The 19,306-nt window shown below is 41.9% G+C and overlaps 1 protein-coding gene across 1 annotated transcript in view; it reads left to right on the top strand.

The window, feature by feature from the left end:
* Window positions 1–19,306, top strand: part of LOC126252289 (uncharacterized) — a 485,958-nt gene that overhangs the window by 340,512 nt on the left and 126,140 nt on the right. Inside the window, exon 10 of the mRNA XM_049953169.1 lies at window positions 9,576–10,196. Within this exon, the coding sequence (XP_049809126.1) occupies window positions 9,576–10,196 (621 nt within the window). The remainder of the gene's footprint in view (window positions 1–9,575; window positions 10,197–19,306) is intronic.

Consider the following 19,306-nt stretch of genomic DNA (forward strand, 5'->3'; position numbering starts at 1 on the left):
TACAACTGAGCACCAAAAGTTGATGTGTACTAAAAAATACAAGGAAAACTACGCAAATTTTTTAACTAAAACAATACTGTAACCAATAGAAGTGCGTAATTTACATTATCCACCGAAGCATTTCGTATATTAGACGAATGCTTTGTGGTACAAGGTTGCACTTCACGTAGCAAGAGGAGGATATCCAACAGCAAGTAATCAGAGAAGATCATAAATATAAACCAGTTAAGCCTATATGTATACATTACTTTGTTTTGAGGGAAGCATACGACACAGTGATGAAACTGGTATCTACCCTTTATTTAGTTTCTTTCTTTCACTCCTACTTTTCATAGGAAGACATATTTATGTTACTTATGTGTAAAATCAAGCAGCAGAAGCCTATTTTAATTCATTACCTTTCTGAAGAAGAGAATTTTACTCATCAGCAATAATGAGTTTGCTTCTTTCCGTTTTTCCACGCACGGAGAACGAAATTTACAGATGCAGTTACATTTCCATAACAATTATGTGACTGCCTTCTCAATTGAATTTACATTTATTTTTATTCAAGCCATGTTGCAAACAAAGGCAACAGAAGAGGCATACTTCGTTTGTCGTTCAGAAGAAGCGTGTTTCCACATCATCAAGTTACATTCATTCTTTAAAGGCGGAGAAGCCGGACCGAGAAGGCAACACTTGGCGAGCGTAAAGGACGGGTTGAAGAGGTGGAAGGAGACCCAAAAAAAAAAAGGTGGTTAGCGTGAGCAGCTACGGAGCGAGAGGTCCTTGGTTCAAGTCTTACCTCGAGTGAAAAATTTACCTTCTTTATTTTCGCAAAGCTATGATCTGTCCGTTCGTTCATTGACGTCCATGTTCACTGTAATAAGTTTAGTGTCTGTGTTTTGCGACCGCACCGCAAAACCGTGCGATTAGTAGACGAAAGGACGTGCCTCTCCAATGGGAACCAAAAACATTTGATCGCAAGGTCATAGGTCAACCGATTTCTCCACAGAAAAACACGTCTGATATATTCTATACGACACTGGTGGCGGCATGTGCGTCACATGACAGGAATTTGTTGTCGACCCACCTAACTTGTACACTTGGCGAATGGGTAAAAAGATTCTTCTACCTTGCCCGATTTAGGTTTTCTTGTGGATGTGATAATCACTCCCAAAAAACTGATGAAAACATAATAGTTTGTCACATAAACTGAAAATAAAAAATTTAACTTTTTACTCGAGAGGAGACTTGAACCAAGAACCTCTCGTTCCGCAGCTGCTCACGCTGACCACGGGACCACAACGCTCCTGTGCTTCAATTATCCTTTATGTTGCCTATCTTCCACATGGACTACTCAGTTTATATATTTTGCTCATTTTTTCATAGTTCCACACGACTTCTTCCTGTTTTCTCGATAGATGTGTGATCAGTTTTTCAAGGCCTATCCACTGTGCCAACTTATAACTAAATCTGAGGGGGGTGCGATGGGGAGGTTCCCTTGTTAGTGGTTTTCTTCTTTATCTGTCTATACTTCTTGATAAAATCTTCTTTAGTACTCTGTTTCAGATTTACTCGTGGGCCATGTTCCACTTCCAGACAATGTTGTGCTCCAACGGTACACGTAACAGTTGATGCAAGTAGAATTCTTAAATTTACCTTTTTTTGAAATCAGACTGATCTTCGTCCATAATTTCCTCAGTAGTTTCTCTTTATATCCTTTATGCGTTATTATATAAAGCATTTTGTAAGCATAATATTTCAAGTTTTCATCTGGTAGTTTTTACATTTGTCGACAAGTAATTTCTTTCCTATTTAGATATTTTTTCTTTAATTTTGTTTCTAAGACATATTTTTGAGTTTTTTTGATACCAACTAAAAACTTTCTAATTTCTATTCTTACCACCAATTCCGAAAATTTCCAACACATATTATCAATTCTTGTTAACTTTTTTTCTAGCTTTGATGATTCAGGGCTTTATCAGAGTCAGACAGTTTTACTGGGTCACTTGTTTCTTTCATATTAACGCTTCCCTTTCTTCTTCATAACACGTCGAGACATCTGTTCTTCATACTATTGAACTTCAGTGCACTCAGGCCATATGTGTCTTTCCTCTGCACTCAAAGAAATTTACTTTCGTTTCGAAATCCTGTTAAATTTTTCTTCTCTTGATTTAAGGCTCTTCACGTGTCTGTCTAATCTATTGTTCAATCCCCTTAGCTCTCGTTATTAACTTCATTCCCAAGTAACCTAATCTGTTCCTCTCAAATCTTTTGTATCATAGAGTTCTGGTATTTAATTGTTTTTGTAATGGGTTGTGGACCCTTATTTCTAACCAATAGCACGTCGTTCAGCTCTCAATCCTCGCCATGGTTGCGGCAGGACAATTTTAGGTACCCTGTGGACGTCTTCTGATAAATAAAAAGCATAAGACTGGCATAAGTTCAGTCACCAGTTTAGAACAATGGTAATATCATTGTCCGCAGCCAAAATTAGGCTTCGACCCTGTGGAGCATTGAGGATTCCGATCTCAGCAAGCAGTTTCAGCCAATGTCGTTCCTGGCGTAACCAATCCGTGGTGGCAGTGTCATTCGTCGGCATTACGGCGGTGAGGAATTGCCACGTTAGGGCTCTGGCCACGATAACTTGCAGATGCATCAGCCTCCAGGAAGGACGTTAGCACTTGCTGGAATTGATGTGCATATATGTGCGGAGCACGGCAAGGTGTACAGAGCTGAACTGCGGACCCTGTTGCGGACGGCAGCGTCAATATTTGTAGCTGTAGAATTTGCCTGCACAGGGTGGCGACGTCTTAGCTCCTAGGTGGTCCAGGTGTGAAACACAGACCGCCAAGTAGGCAGCCTGGAGTGGATGGAAGTTAGCCGGTAGGTGACCCTCTGGCTGGAAGGCACTAATTTCGCATCATTTAGACTTAGGTGCAGCTGGCAGACCTGTAGCTGGTGAAGACAGTATCTTTGACTCATACGAATATGATGACTTGTGTAGACTTCACCTTGTGGCTGGCCGCAGGAAGTGGTGCTTGTCTAAAATGTAAAATGGACAGTATTTATAACAGCTTGGCCCTTTCTATTTTTTTATTTTTTTTTAATTGGCATTGCTTTCTCTCCCCTAAGCCACAACAGAACAGAGGCACGAGGACAGATGGTTTGGCAATCATGCCGCCTCCACTTCAGTTTATGGACTTTGCGTTGCATCAGCGATACCACAATCCTGGCTGTGCCATGATGGTGGAGGAGAGCGAGCTGGAGATATCTGTGGTGTCAGCGTGGTCTGCGTACAGCTTCCTACCCAAGAACACCTAACTGACCCCTGCCACTGAGCTTTCTTGAGTCACACCGCCGTGACGTCCTCTGCTGAGCTGGTCACGAGACTCTTCCTCTAAACTAAGCGAACCAGTGTTGGAACAGCATTATATTTTCTTCTCTCACAGACGAGAGTGTTAGTTTACTAAGATATCCAAGGCTTTTTCACCTCTACTTTCGCTTTATCTATATTTATTGCATTGCATTCTTCTTCAGATGAATTACTTTAGACTGTCTTAGTAAGTATAGTTCATCACATACAGTTTTTGTTATTCTTTTGAATTTATACCTACTACTCGACCAGTACTAGGTTATATCCTGCGTCTGTGTTTGAACTTGGCATGCTTTGTACTCCAGGGTTTAATTTTTGTGTCTTTCTTTGATCACTGATCACGCTGTATCTCATCAGTTACGTACCCATGTCCCGGAGTCTTCTGCAAGCATACTTGCTTCTGTTGTGAGTTATCAAAGGGTGGTGTGCAGTTAAAACCAGTATTGTAAGTACAGATGCCTTCCTCTCTTTTTATTTATCTCTGCGATACTTCTCCTTATTTAATAGTATAGCTTTGTGTTTAGATAAACCAACGCCACTTTTACAACCCGTAAAATATTTTGTCAAATCATTCTATTTTCTCATTCAGCACATTGCTGCATGGCCATGCTAATCTTGAGAAATGATGGCTGGAGTTCGTTTCTTTTTAATCACCAGAAGTAATATTCAGTCACTCTCTTCCACATAACACCTCAGCCTGTTACCTACCTTTATATTCAAATCATTTACTCAAAAGTTTGTTCTCACCCTTTAAGTAAGTGACTATAAATTACTATTGTCTTCCCGTTTTTCGACACTAATTAGATAAACCTCAATTTAGCCTCTCATTTCTCACTTCAGTGTCTATTGTTTACCTGAAATATTAACACTTCTAACGGATTTTGTTTCAATTCCTGATAACTCAGGCCCGATCATCGTAGTGTAACGAACAGAAAAAAATATTACAACCAGTACTTCTATACCCAAATTACATTTTTCAAAACTAACTATGTTTGTGCAACAACAGCACGAAATACTTTTCATGTTTTTGTTTTTCACGTAATTGTACTTCAACAGACATCTATCCTAGAACATCTTGGAGGATAATTGCAACTCCAAAACCCCAATGAAGCAAGTCACCGTGGTTAGCCCAAATAACATACAAATTAAAGAAATCTATGCTACTAATACATGTGTCTTAATACACGTGTCTTAATACATTTCACGGGTGAAAACTAAAAACTTGACTTTTATTTAAACTTATTAAGTCACTATACACTACGAGTTCTTCTTGAGGTACTGCGTACAATTACCGTGAAGAAGTAATTTGGGTATGAACGTACGTGGGAGTGTGTTTAGCGACTAAGTAAACAAAGAGCTTCATTGGCCTGTGTATGAACTTAAATAAAATCATTGCTGACAGTGTAAAATCTCCAGTATTTACTTGGATAATTGGCAAATATTCACCCATCAACTGAACAGCAACATTTGCGTTAAATACCGACCACAAAAACTTACTCTCTCCATGAACAATGCTGTGCTGTTTAAACTAAGTTTCATTTAAGCCAAATGACTGCAGCGTCAGACGATTAGCTCATAAAAGCTCTAAATGCATACTGATTAAATAATTTTAAAGGAAATCTAATACCGTGTGTGGTAAGCTGAGAAACATATTTACAACATTTTCAAATACAGACTAGCAGTTCAAAGAAACTCATACTGTATTTGTTAAAGCTGTACTTAGCTAAAATTTAGTTCTACTTGTCACCGGAGGTAATTACTGAACAGCTCGTGAGTAATGCAGCAGTTTGAGAATTCGAATGGGCCAACAGAATTTTCGTTATTGAGTGATTCTTAGATAGTCATATGAAATGTCTATAGTAAATTGTACCTAATTTTAGATTCATAATTACAAGCATACAGGCGAATGGAGCCCAATAACGCCCAATCTATAAGGATTAAACACAGTTTCAGAAAAACTATTAACATCAAAAGTATAGGTGAAAATTCATCTATACGTGGGAGGGATACGCCGAAAGCCTATTAAGTAGAAAAGTCGTCCATCAGTGTAACAAATGAAAAAGAAGAGAATAAAATGCTGAAAACAACTGTTATAGTGGTGAAGGACATTAAAAAATTTTGGTGCAAAGAAGGCAAGATGAGCCAATCAGTTACGTTCAGAATTACCAAAATATGTAACGGAGTTGCGTGATAATTCTACATGACTTATGTAAGTTGTAGATTACGTGTATCACATGTCGAGAGTGGTATGCTTTTAAATTACCAAGGAAAGAGGAACCAGGAAAATATGGTAGTTATTGCATAGTCTACCCATTTGAAAGTAATTCACCCGATTAAGACACAAAAAAGTGAGAAAGGAAAGTTATCAGGTTTACTCTGTGAGGTTCTGCCACGAAGCAAGTTTAGTCTTATACTTGGAAATGGAATGAAGCATTAAAGGAAACAAGAATTCCCTCATGTAATTTCCTCATTTAGAGAGAGATTCCTACTTTGCAAAGACGACAGAATATGGGGCAATATAAAAATAAATAATAATTTACAGTAGGAACAAATGTAGAACATTAATATCAAAAGTGCATTGTGGAAAAGGTCATGTACGTAGAAAAAGTGTAGTAGATATCAGATGGAGTTTTTACCCTACTATCGGCCGAAAGAAGTGACAAAGAAAGTGAAAAGGCAATTTTGCAGTAAATCTGGAAGTTCTTTTAGAAAATTTAGCTATGTTAAGATTTTTAAGCAGTAGTGTATTTGTTTGCCGGAAAAAAGACTTAGATTAGTACTTGTTCCATAGATCATGTATACGACACTTCGTAATGATGTGGAACGTGTCAGGTTAATAAAAGGTGTCTATACAAGATATTACATTACACAATATATTACATGACACTTAATATTTTTAAGTGGGAACATTACCCACTTACTATATTCAAAAATTCATGAGCTCCAGCAATTATTCTGATTACACGCTTTTGTGCAATGAACACTCTTTTACTCATTGATGAATTACCCCAGCATATAATGCCATACGAAAGCGGAGAACGAAAATATGCGTGGTAAGTTAATTTACTGTGATGAATATCCCCAAAATTTGCAATGACCCTAATAGCATAAGTAGCTGAACTCAAACGTTTCAGCAGATCTTCAGTGTTTTTTTTCCAGTTCAACCCATCATCAATGCATACACCTAGAAATTTTAAATATTCTACCTTAGCTACCGATTTCTGATCGAAGTCTGTATTTATCAATGGTGTCATTCCATTTACTGTGTGGAACTGTATATACTGTGTTTTGTCAAAGTTCAATGAGAACCCATTTGCAGAGAACCAGTTAATGATTTTCTGAAAAATATCTTTTACAATTTCATCAGTTAGTTCTTGTCTGTTGGGTGTGATAGCTTGTATCATCGGCAAAAAGTACCAGCTTTGCATCTTCGTGAATATAGAATGGCAAGTCAGTAATATATATTAAGAACTGCAGAGGACCCAAGACCAAACCTTGCGCCACCCAATTCTTTATTGCTCCCCAGTTTGAGAAATCACCAGTTTTTTGCATATTATGTAAACTACTTATTTCAACTTTCTGCACTCTTCCAGTTAGGTATGATTTAAACCATTTGAGTGACGTCCCATTGATACCACAGTACATGAGCTTATCTTACAAAAGTGGAAAGACCACCTTGGAAAATATTTAGATGGGCACAAAACACTGACACAGATGAGGAATTTTGTATTGTATGGGACAAATAGGCACTCCGTCATCAGGCCACAAGTGGCTCATCGGGACCATCCGACCGCCGTGTCATCCTTAGCTGAGGATGCGGATAGGAGGGGCGTGTGGTCAGCACACCGCTCTCCCGGACGTTACGGTTGTTTTCTTTGACCGGAGCCGCTACTATTCGGTCGAGTAGCTCCTCAATTGGCGTCACGAGGCCGAGTGCACCCCGGAAAATGGCAACAGCGCATGTCGGCCCTGATGGTCACCCATGGGACAAATAGAGCCTGATCAAAAGTGTCCAGACGCAGTTATGTAATGCAGAACTGACCACTACATGTCGCGAAAGGCGGACTCGCCAGTATAGGAGGAGGCAGGGAGTGTTGTGTCGTCAGTAGCGAAACAGTAACAGCTGAATGGGTCGGTCAGGAGAATTCAATGAATTCGTACATGGGTTAGTCAAGGGATATCAGCTAACAAGTCCTTCGGAGAGTATTCAACCCTTCTAAAGCCGTCCAAGTCAACTGTTGACGATGTGATCGTGAAGTGGAAACAGCTAAACAACCAGGCAGAGTTCACGTACTGACGGACACGAACCGTCAAGCATTGCATTGAAAAAAATTGCATGAATTCATCAGAGGGAATCACTTGAGAATTGTAAAGTCCTAGCAGCAGTCCAGGTAGCACAACGACAGTGCTTAGAAGTTAAAATTAATGGGTACAACGCTCGATCAACTCCTCATCAGCTTCGTATTTCTTTAGTCGGTGCTAAGCGACAGTTGAGGTGAGATAAAGAGTGAGGTCTCTGGAGAGTGGATGACTGGACCTGAGTGATTTCGAGTGATGAATCGCATTGTTCCCGATAGAGAGATTTTGATTTGGGTAGTGCCTGGAGAACATAACCTGTCATTAAGCACAGTGAAAACAGTGAAATACAAACGATGTGGTATATTACAGTTGGGGGGGGGGGGGGGGTGAGAGTGTTTCCCGTGGTTAGGGTGTGGTCCCCATATTGCGCTTAGAAAACGCTAAAAGCGGCAGGACACTAACACATCTTACAGGATTGTGTACTGTGTACAGAAGAGGAATAGTTCTGGGCCAATGATTGTTGCAGCATAACAGTAAACCCTGACATAAAACGGCATCTTTGAGGCAATCGTTTGTGGACCATAATATTTCTGAAATAGACAAACCTATCCAGAGTCCTGACCTGAACTCGATCTTTGGGATGAGTTAGAGCGTCGACTTCACTCCAGACTCCTGTGTCACTTTCTTCTCTGGTTTCAGCTGTAGAGGATGAACGGGCTGCCATTCCTCCACAGATATTCATATACTTGATTGAAAGCGTCACCAGCACTGTTCAAGCAGTCATAGAGGCGAAGGAGTGGCACACCTCATATTAATGTCCACTCACAGACATCCAGATATTCTTGATCACTTAGTGTACATGTTTGTTCATAAGGTATGGTGAGGAACTGAGGAAAATGTTAGTGAACTGTACAGATGGAGCACAGATTTCCTCACTGTGAGGCAGTTATGTACAAAATAGGAAACAAAACTGTTGTGGGTAAAAAGCAATGGGTTTTTTTGGTTTCTGTTTATGGACTGAGAAATTTTGAGGGATACATAATGTAATTCACTAAAGACTTCTATAAACTCAGACGGAAATAAAAGGTAAATTCAGAGAAAACAAAAATAAGTAGACAAATTAACTATAAAAGAAATGGAATCTATGGCATGCATTATGTGAGGTGTTAAACTAAATTATAGTACATCTGAATATACAGTAGAAACAGAGTAGATTTTTGCAAGCACTGGATGTCAATAATTTTATTCCAGAATGAGATTTTCACTCTGCAGCGGAGTGTGCGCTGATATGAAACTTCCTGGCAGATTAAAACTGTGTGCCCGACCGAGACTCGAACTCGGGACCTTTGCCTTTCGCGGGCAAGTGCTCTACCATCTGAGCTACCGAAGCTACCGAGCTTCTGTAAAGTTTGGAAGGTAGGAGACGAGATACTGGCAGAAGTAAAGCTGTGAGTACCGGGCGTGAGTCGTGCTTCGGTAGCTCAGATGGTAGAGCACTTGCCCGCGAAAGGCAAAGGTCCCGAGTTCGAGTCTCGGTCGGGCACACAGTTTTAATCTGCCAGGAAGTTTCAATAATTTTATTATTTTTGAAAATTCAAAAGAACATTTATCATTTCATGACTAGTTTCTGAAGGAAAAGTTAAAACAGAAGGAAACTGGAAATTTATCCTCTGGATAATGTGCGGTTGCAGCTCACAACTTACATTATGACAAAATGAATTATGTTCACTTTCCCATACTTCAGTCACTGTCTGTTCATTATATAAGGCATTTTATCGACAGTAAAGGCTAATAAGAAATTACATGTTTTATTTGATAGCAGGTGATAACTAAAAATGGTTTGGATATAAAAGAGCTCAGGGAATCACACCCACTGTGTCATGTGCTATTTCCTGATCTATTGTTTTATGCTGTGCAGAGCAAAGACAGCGATACAGAGCCGTCGCAGGAAGTGGCATCGGAAGAACAGGTGAAGGCACCAGAAATTAAGAAAGCAGCAGAGGGGCAGACGCCGGAAGATGAAGTGGACGAAGGCGTAGGCGAAGAAGGCGACAATGGAGATGACGAAAGTGGTAGTGGGGGCAGAGACAGCGCACAGGCGGAACAGGAGGAGGAGCAGCAGAAGGGAGAGATTGAAAAGGAAGCGGCCGAGGAGAGCTCTGGCATAGGAGAGGGGGAACTGGCAACCGAACCGGAAAGCAGTCCGGATGAAACTGTGGGAATGGAGAATGGAGAAGAGGAAGGAGAAGAGAATGAGGGACCGACGGTTAGTAACGAGGAAAAAGGGGGCGACGGTGTCGACGAAGAGACTGGAGAAGGCACAGACAGAGATGCAAGCAACGAGGACAACAGGGATGAGGCGGAAACGGAAGAGGACGGGCAGAAGGGAGAGGAAGTGGAGAGGGAGGCGGCGGAGAGGGAGGAGGCGGAAAGGGAGGAGAAGGAACGGCAAGAGGCGGAGCGGCAGATGCAGCTGGAGCGAGAACGCGAACTGGAGAGGGCCCTGGATGAGCGGAGCAGGCGGCAGCGCAGCCAAGAGGTACGTGCCCACACCACGTTCTCCTGTTATGGCATGCCGCTGTGCTAGAGTCTTGGCTTGCATGTCAGTGTGCGAGCATGTTGGCCGTCGCGCAGCGCTGCATGCCGCACATTCCAGCATCGTGCCACGACGTGAAGAGGACGCTCTCAGCTTTCTACATACGTGAAGTTGACATAGAAGAAGCTACACTTCGTCATTGTGTTGTACCCCATGTGCACATCTGTCTCATGTACGGGTAAGAGTGGGAGAATACACTGAGATTACTCAGAGTAGAAAACGTATAAGAATATGAGCTATTAGGTCGATTTGGACGTCGTCGATTATTTTGTCTATGTCTTAAGTGCCACTTCCGGGCCTGCTGCAACTTAAGAGGCGTAGATGGACAGTTAGTGTACGACAACGAACATGTAATAGTCACACTGAGCAGTTAAATCCGTAATGGTGGAGTTCTTTAGGCCCCACAGCTGTGAAGTGTAATTAATGTTTAACCATTTAAATGTGGCAGTAACGATTAAACATGGTGTTGCGATCTCTACGTGACAAACGTCTAGGAATGATACATAACTTCATGTGTAGCTTCTTTTATTAGAGACAAAGCTATCTGGCGACGCTAGGTTTCTTTTATAATTAATTATGCCACTGAGAGGCGGCAGCGTGTAGGTACTCTGGGGTGTTCGTATGCAATGTGTGTGGCTATAAACCAGTTATATGCTCTGCGTGAAAGGTGGTAGGCAGAACTTCTAAAATATCTTTCTCCGCTTAGAGACACTCATTCTTAAAGTTTTATTGTTGAAAATCACTCTGCCAGTTTACTGGGATAAGTAGCACACAGCTGCAACACGCCTGGTTAGTGGGCTCTGCTAATTCGGTGAAATCTCGTCGTCCCATGGCCGATGGAAAAAATGGAAAAATAAATTCAATAAAATGACGAATACCGTCGCAGGAAGCAAGCGAAGATTTTGTCTGCAACAAAAGTTGTTCCCCATGACCCGTGAGCTACCATCCGTACACGTTTACCGTAACACCCTGCATACACAAATAAATGGATTAAGTAAGTGTGCCACCTCCAGAAGTATTTTGTACAGTATGTTACAATCGTTTTATTTGAATAGAATGTTCTGTTTTGACCACACCTATTTCGTAGCTCCTCATTTTCTACACCTTTCTGGAACATCTCTAATTCTTTGTTTCCCACATTTTGTGGTTTTCCTCTATGATTCACTTCGATACAACGCTGTACTCCAAATGTACATTCTCAGAAACTTCTTCCGCAGATTAAGGCGTGGGTCTAATACTAGTAGATTTCTTTTGCCTGCTCCTGTTTGCGTCTTATATAATCCTGCCGTCATCTATCGTGCGAAAATTTGCCTCACATCATCTACGTCCGGTTCGCGATCTCTTTTTTTCGGTTCTAACAGCCAAGTCTCTAAATGGTTCAAATGGCTCTGAGCGCTATGCGACTTAACTTTTGAGGTCATCAGTCGCCTAGAACTTAGAACTAATTAAACCTAACTAACCTAAGGACATCACACACATCCATGCCCGAGGCAGGATTCGAACCTGCGACCAGAGCGGTCGCTCGGGCCAAGTCTCTCTCATGAAGCATCACACATAAATACCTCACCTCGAGAGAACCTCTACTTTATCGTATAGCATATAAACAGCCATTACACTTACTCCCTACAAATACGCATGCGGGGCAACCTCTCACATATCAGCAAGGACAGAGGCGAATGTGCGTGGAAGAGAACACAGTTTCTGACCGGTGGCGGAACTCATACCAGGGGATATCTCAGCCAATAATATCTTGTGACATTTACATTCATATTTTTAAATTAGAGCTTAGGGGCCCTCCTACGCAGCTCCCTCCGCCTCTGGCACTAGACAGCTAGAGGCTTCCACCTGGCTGGGACAACACAACCGTTTTCGATGGTTGGATAATAATCTTCTGGTTTTCGCACTGAGACAGAGGGTGGATTATTTTAAGAGAGTATTGCCTCTTAATTTCGTGTCAAGATCTTCGGCAGACGTTTTATAAGAATTTTTTGTCACATTTCGCCGACACAAGTCACTGGCAGTCTCGAAGATTCACCCTCAATTGCTGATGGTGGAGAGTGAATCTTTGAGTATACAAGCCACTCATGATGGCAAAACATCATAAAAGTAGTTATACAAGCGCCGGCAGGAGATCCCGGGACAAAAACAAACAGGCAAGACGAAAGCCGGGACAATTTTGAACGTTTTATTATTTTTAATTTTTTATTGAAAAAAAAAACTGGGACAGATGTGTGTCATTTTTCGGCATAGTGTCCATATCGTTCAATAAACTTGTTGCAGCACGCAGGAAGTGAATGTATTCCTCCGGAAAAAAATATTATTTTCGTCGTGTGCGCAGCCACTCATGCATTTTCTGCTGCACCTCTTCATCGGAACGAATTCCTTTCCTCCATTTCCCTCTTGGGTGGTCCAGATACGTAACAATCACTCGGTGCAAGTACTGGTGAATTGGCGGATGTAGTGAGTACACACTGCAGGTCATCGATGGTCGCAAGCGTTGCACGGATTGTATGAGACCAAGCATTATCGTGCTGCAAAATGACACCTATAATCAGAAGGCAAGTCAGTTAGATCTTGTTGCAGGCCGAAGCTGATTTTTTAACATGTTGAAATATGACCCACTTGGGGTTCCCACCTCCGCCTAGGATTCCAAGACAACGCCTCATTCGTCCCCAAAAAAGATTCAGCAAAACATTTCCTGCAGATGATTGCGTCCAGAACTCCTCGGGTTTTGGTGATGGGGAATGGCGCCATTCATTGATCGCTCTCTTTGACTGGGGTTGGTTCTTATGTACCAAGATTTCGTCTCCTGTAACGATTCTCGCGAAGAAGCCATCACCTTCTCCTTCAAAGCACCGCAAAAGTTCTTCGCAAAAGTTAATGCGTCGCTCTTTCAGTTCTGGAGTGGGCTGCCGTTGCACTCATCTTGCAGACACTTTCCGGAACTTGAATGATGTGATGTGCTGAGCCGTGACTGATACTCAGATCTGCTGCTAGTTCATCCAACGCCAGTCAGCGATTTTCCCATCACAGTAATTTCAACGGCTGCAGTAGACTCTGGTGTCACAGTGCAGTGTGCCTGAACCGGACAACGCCATTTTCGTGCTTTTTACTCCACTCATCAACTTTCTGCAGAGACAGACACGTATCACCGTACTCGGCCTTCATTCCCCGATGGATATCAATAGTGTTTGTACCTTCACTGCTCCTTGGTGCATGTCGCAAGCGGAGCATACATTTTGCCCTGGAAAATGGCCGCGTTTCGCTTGTCTCTAGACACTTTCAGGGCATTTTTTGCATCGTTGGTCTCAGTACTGTCAACTTACAGAACAATAGCGTGAAATGTCGATTTTTAATTACACTTTTAAGGTTTCCATATGACTCGACATCTTATTTTTGAGCACATAGGTAGGTACCAAATAGCATATTAATGTGAACATGTGAAGATGACTCCACAGTAATTGAAATTGGACATTTTGTTGAAATAAATGTGCCATTGGAACTTTTATTTCGTTTTACTTTTTATTCGTTTCATTTAAGACTCATTTCACCACCCACAATATTAAATTAGTGTAAATAGCTGATACTTAAGGAAAGCAGCATATGAATTTACAGAGACGAATGAAATGGCAAATACTGTTCGCACTGGAACTTTTGAAAGATCTGAGGCCTAGCCTTAGAAAAAAATATTCAATGATTTTCAAGATACTGTGCTGTGTAGTTGAACTTCGATTATTATATTAATTAGATTCTACCAAGATATGTACAATGTCCTTGTCAAGAGTCAGAAGTCACTGTTTGGCGAGGGTATTAATTTTAGCTTAACACGCGCATTGTTTTCAATAGTTTATTTCCTTCTGAGTTCAGAGTTGAAAAACCAAGGACGGCGTACAGTATGTTACTGCATTGTCGACTAACATGTACTTTTTGCGTTACGGTTTTGGTACGTTAACATAGACTATTCTTCCTTTGGTCTGCACCATAAAAATCAGAGGTATTTCAGTAGGAAGTGTGTGTTCACGCTTGTCGTCAATTGGTCTGTGTGTTCGTTGCCCGTTATACCTACATCCACTGTAGATCAATTTGTGTGTCTTCTTCGTTCTCAGTTCTGCCTTCCGTTTCCTACGTAAGATACTCTAGGGCACTCATCGACTCCATATATTATTATAACTCTATCTACTTGTAAATCAGTTGTATAAAGGATAGCGCGGAGAATAACAAAAAGTCGGACAGGTAATACCGATGCTTCTTTAGATAACAAGAACGATTGCCCCCATTCATATTTTTCATCAAATAAACCAAATCTTACAGACGCGTAATACATTTTGGAATCTCCTTCGAAAACGTTTACCTGAGTCGAAATTTATGACATGGCAATAATTTGTCCATCATGAAATGACTCATAAATTTTTGAAGGTATATGGACAGTTTTCCATAGTCCTCCGCAAAACTATAACGTTGTGCAGTCGAATGCACCAGCATCTCACTATACAATAACACATCGCTAATAGATGTTTGGGTTTCTTGGCCCAGTATGAATTTGATCCCACAACTTTACTTTAAATTCTTCTGATCCAATTTCCTAACACACAACTAAAATTCAAATTCACTCATGTAACTCTCACAAATCACATGATGGCTATACGGAGCTGAAACTCGGATGGAACATCTGGAAGGGAGGAACACACCGATCCACACAAATAGAACCACACAGCGTTTTCGTATCGCTCGCAAAGTTGTCAGTCTCATTACTTTTCTCACACACCACGTATATAGTAGATACAAACTTTAGGGTCACTACACTCCTGGAAATTGAAATAAGAACACCGTGAATTCATTGTCCCAGGAAGGGGAAACTTTATTGACACATTCCTGGGGTCAGATACATCACATGATCACACTGACAGAACCACAGGCACATACACACAGGCAACAGAGCACGCACAATGTCGGCACTAGTACAGTGTATATCCACCTTTCGCAGCAATGCAGGCTGCTATTCTCCCATGGAGACGATCGTAGAGATGCTGGATGTAGTCCTGTGGAACGGCTTGCCATGCCATTTCCACCTGGCGCCTCAGTTGGACCAGCGTTCGTGCTGGACGTGCAGACCGCGTGAGACGACGCTTCATCCAGTCCCAAACATGCTCAATGGGGGACAGATCCGGAGATATTGCTGGCCAGGGTAGTTGACTTACACCTTCTAGAGCACGTTGGGTGGCACGGGATACATGCGGACGTGCATTGTCCTGTTGGAACAGCAAGTTCCCTTGCCGGTCTAGGAATGGTAGAACGATGGGTTCGATGACGGTTTGGATGTACCGTGCACTATTCAGTGTCCCCTCGACGATCACCAGTGGTGTACGGCCAGTGTAGGAGATCGCTCCCCACACCATGATGCCGGGTGTTGGCCCTGTGTGCCTCGGTCGTATGCAGTCCTGATTGTGGCGCTCACCTGCACGGCGCCAAACACGCATACGACCATCATTGGCACCAAGGCAGAAGTGACTCTCATCGCTGAAGACGACACGTCGTCCCCATTCGTCCCACCATTCACGCCTGTCGCGACACCACTGGAGGCGGGCTGCACGATGTTGGGGCGTGAGCGGAAGACGGCCTAACGGTGTGCGGGGCCGTAGCCCAGCTTCATGGAGACGGTTGCGAATGGTCCTCGCCGATACCCCAGGAGCAACAGTGTCCCTAATTTGCTGGGAAGTGGCGGTGCGGTCCCCTACGGCACTGCGTAGGATCCTACGGCTTGGCGTGCATCCGTGAGTCGCTGCGGTCCGGTCCCAGGTCGACGGGCACGTGCACCTTCCGCCGACCACTGGCGACAACATCGATGTACTGTGGAGACCTCACGCCCCACGTGTTGAGCAATTCGGCGGTACGTCCACCTGGCCTCCCGCATGCCCACTATACGCCCTCGCTCAAAGTCCGTCAACTGCACATACGGTTCACGTCCACGCTGTCGCGGCATGCTACCAGTGTTAAAGACTGCGATGGAGCTCCGTATGCCACGGCAAACTGGCTGACACTGACGGCGGCGGTGCACAAATGCTGCGCAGCTAGCGCCATTCGACGGCCAACACCGCGGTTCCTGGTGTGTCCGCTGTGCCGTGCGTGTGATCATTGCTTGTACAGCCCTCTCGCAGTGTCCGGAGCAAGTATGGTGGGTCTGACACACCGGTGTCAATGTGTTCTTTTTTCCATTTCCAGAAGTGTATTTTATGATCGATGATATTCAGCTGAGTTGAAGCCGCTACGGAATGTATACGCTCGTTGCCAACCTAGCTTCATAACAATATTGTGCACCATAGGAAGAAATTAAACATTGTTGAAATAGTGTTGACAGGTGTCTGGTATGGTGCACAGTGGATATTATAATTATTATATTTATTATTATTATTATTATTATTATTATTCAGAAAAATGAGTAAAGTGGCTGTATAGGCTCTGCGCCTGAGTCGCCATCAACTTTTGTGTCACCTTCGCGATAAGCTATCAGCTGGCTGCCCTGGGTTAAGGAGACGAGGTTTGCTACCCGTTAGCTTTGGAGACCGTCGTGTTGGCTGGAAGTCGGAATCGGATGAGGATTATGGCGTCTCGGTTAATCAAACACGCTCTTTGCAAATTCTTATTTAATCGCAAAATGGACAGTTTCGACCGTGGGCAAGACAGTAGAAAGGCACGAACAGAACGGAGAAGAACTATACTTTACTGCACTGTATTGTCAATTCATCGTCCAAACTGATATTATATGCTTTTCCAGCATACTTCAAAGAGAGCGGCAGCGCTACAATATTGTTGCTTCGTCGGTAGCGCTCGGCCTTTCCCCACCTGGGAAACTCCTGCAACTAGCTTCTGACGGTTTCTACACCGTATCGTTCGTACATCCGTTCTGCGACCTCACAAGCCTCAGTTCTGAACTATTCCCCTTGTGGTATACGAATCTTGTTATCTTTGAAAATCTCTGGACTTCAAAAAATCACAAGGCAAGCCTCCTAACATGTAATTAACGCGGTTAGAGTGCTTCTAATTTTTCTCATTAGTTTTTGCATTCACAAGGCTGTAGGATCTTTTAACTTGTTTGGAATGTGCTTTTATCGCATGCGTAAAACACAGATGGACATTTGTGAATATTAGGTAGCATGTCGTTTTTCTTTTTCTACTTCTTCTTCAACTTCTTCTTTGAACAATTATTTCTTTCCTACATCTGACTAACGTATCTACGTACTCGCAAAATATGTAGATAAATCTACGAAGTATCGCAAGTAGAAACAGAAGATACGTTTCTTTCAGCCCATCGATAATAGTAGGAGTTAGAAGAGGGAAAGTTCGGATATGATACCCATAAATAGCAGATGTCATACATTAGTAGGATTTAATGATAAAGAACAACTGTGAATAAAACTAAAACTGAATATAGTTCACCAATATTGAAACTGAAAAGAACATGGCGTCCCTTTCCTATTCGAATTAGCAATGTTCATGGTTAACAGAGTAGTAGTTGACAAGGCAACGATTCAGAAACCAACAGAATGAATACTGTACATACGTAAACGAAAGAAGTAATTATTTAAAACTTTTGTGGTAAGTTCCCATGGGACCAAACTGCTGAGATCATCGGTCCCTAGGATTATATACTACTTAATCTAACTTAAACTAACTTGCGCTACAGACAACAAAAACACCCATGCCCGAGGGAGGACTCGAACCTCCGACGGAGGGAGCCGAGCGAACCGTGGCAAGGCGCCAGAGACCACGCGGCTACCCAGCGTGGCGTGATTATTTAAAACAGTAATTTAAGTAAACAGCAAAGCGAAGCAAAAGAATATCTAAACTGTAACAAAGCAGTTATTATGAAGCGTCTGGGAATTTGAAGCAAACAATAGTAGGAAAGTGATCTAATATACTGAACTGAACGAAAAGTACACGGAAATTTCTTCGACAGGATATGAAAAGATACGATGAATATTTGATGAGAGAAACAACTGAAAAGAATGAATATTTGATGAGAGAAACAAATCAAAACAGTTAGAGCATGAAGAAAACAAACAAAAATTACATTGGCTACACATCACATTCAGCAGATAAGATGGTACATGGCACAGCAATTAAAATAGGATACTGATTAGTAATACAGTTCGGTGTTCATAAAAATATTGACTTTAAGTAGTGCCCGATGAGTTGTATAAACCCATTCAAAGTAGAAAGAAAGGAGTATCACCTAAAGATAATGGTGTTTCATTAAAAATGGTGAAACTTAATGCAAAACTGAAACTTCCTGGCAGATTAAAACTGTGTGCCGGACCGAGACTCGAACTCGGGACCTGTCCGGCACACTGTTTTAATCTGCCAGGAAGTTTCATATCAGCGCACACTCCGCTGCACAGTGAAAATCTCATTCTTGTAATACAAAACTGTTTGTAGAATGTCTACAGAGGAACAAAATACACCTAAACTGGGACAATACTGTAACAATTCTACTTCATGACGAAGGAGACAGTCAAGATATAAAACTCATAGCACTGTCAGACGCGTCTCCGTAATGTCCAGACGTTTAGTGTTTTATCCATCAAAAATAAATGAGTTTCGAGAACTGAATATTTGTGTTTGATTTGTAGATGTTCGCAAGTTGTTTACTCAGTTTCTATTTTATCTGTAAAACGTCCTTCGAAAGCAAGACATGTTAGTATACTGAAAAATATATACGTCGATGCCACGACCTTCAGTTGACTGAATCATCAAAGTGAAAAATTTAGAATTGAAAGAGGAGTAAGGTAAGAAGTTCCCATATAACTAAAACTACTCTTAACAGTATTAGAAGAAGTTTAAGCCTTAAGCTAGGAAAGCCAAGAAGTAATCCGAGCTGATGAGACGTATCTGGCCTTCTTTAGTATTGCTAATGATATTCTACTGCTTATCTCTAGTGCAGGTAAACTTCAACAACAAATGTAAATGAATGTATTTAATGGAGAAAATCTGTATAATACTCATGAAAATCAGTTATAATAAGATAAAAATGACGCACAATGAACTCATCAAAAAGA

This window comes from Schistocerca nitens, chromosome 4 (genome assembly GCF_023898315.1).
Source record: "Schistocerca nitens isolate TAMUIC-IGC-003100 chromosome 4, iqSchNite1.1, whole genome shotgun sequence".
Lineage (NCBI taxonomy): Eukaryota > Metazoa > Arthropoda > Insecta > Orthoptera > Acrididae > Schistocerca > Schistocerca nitens.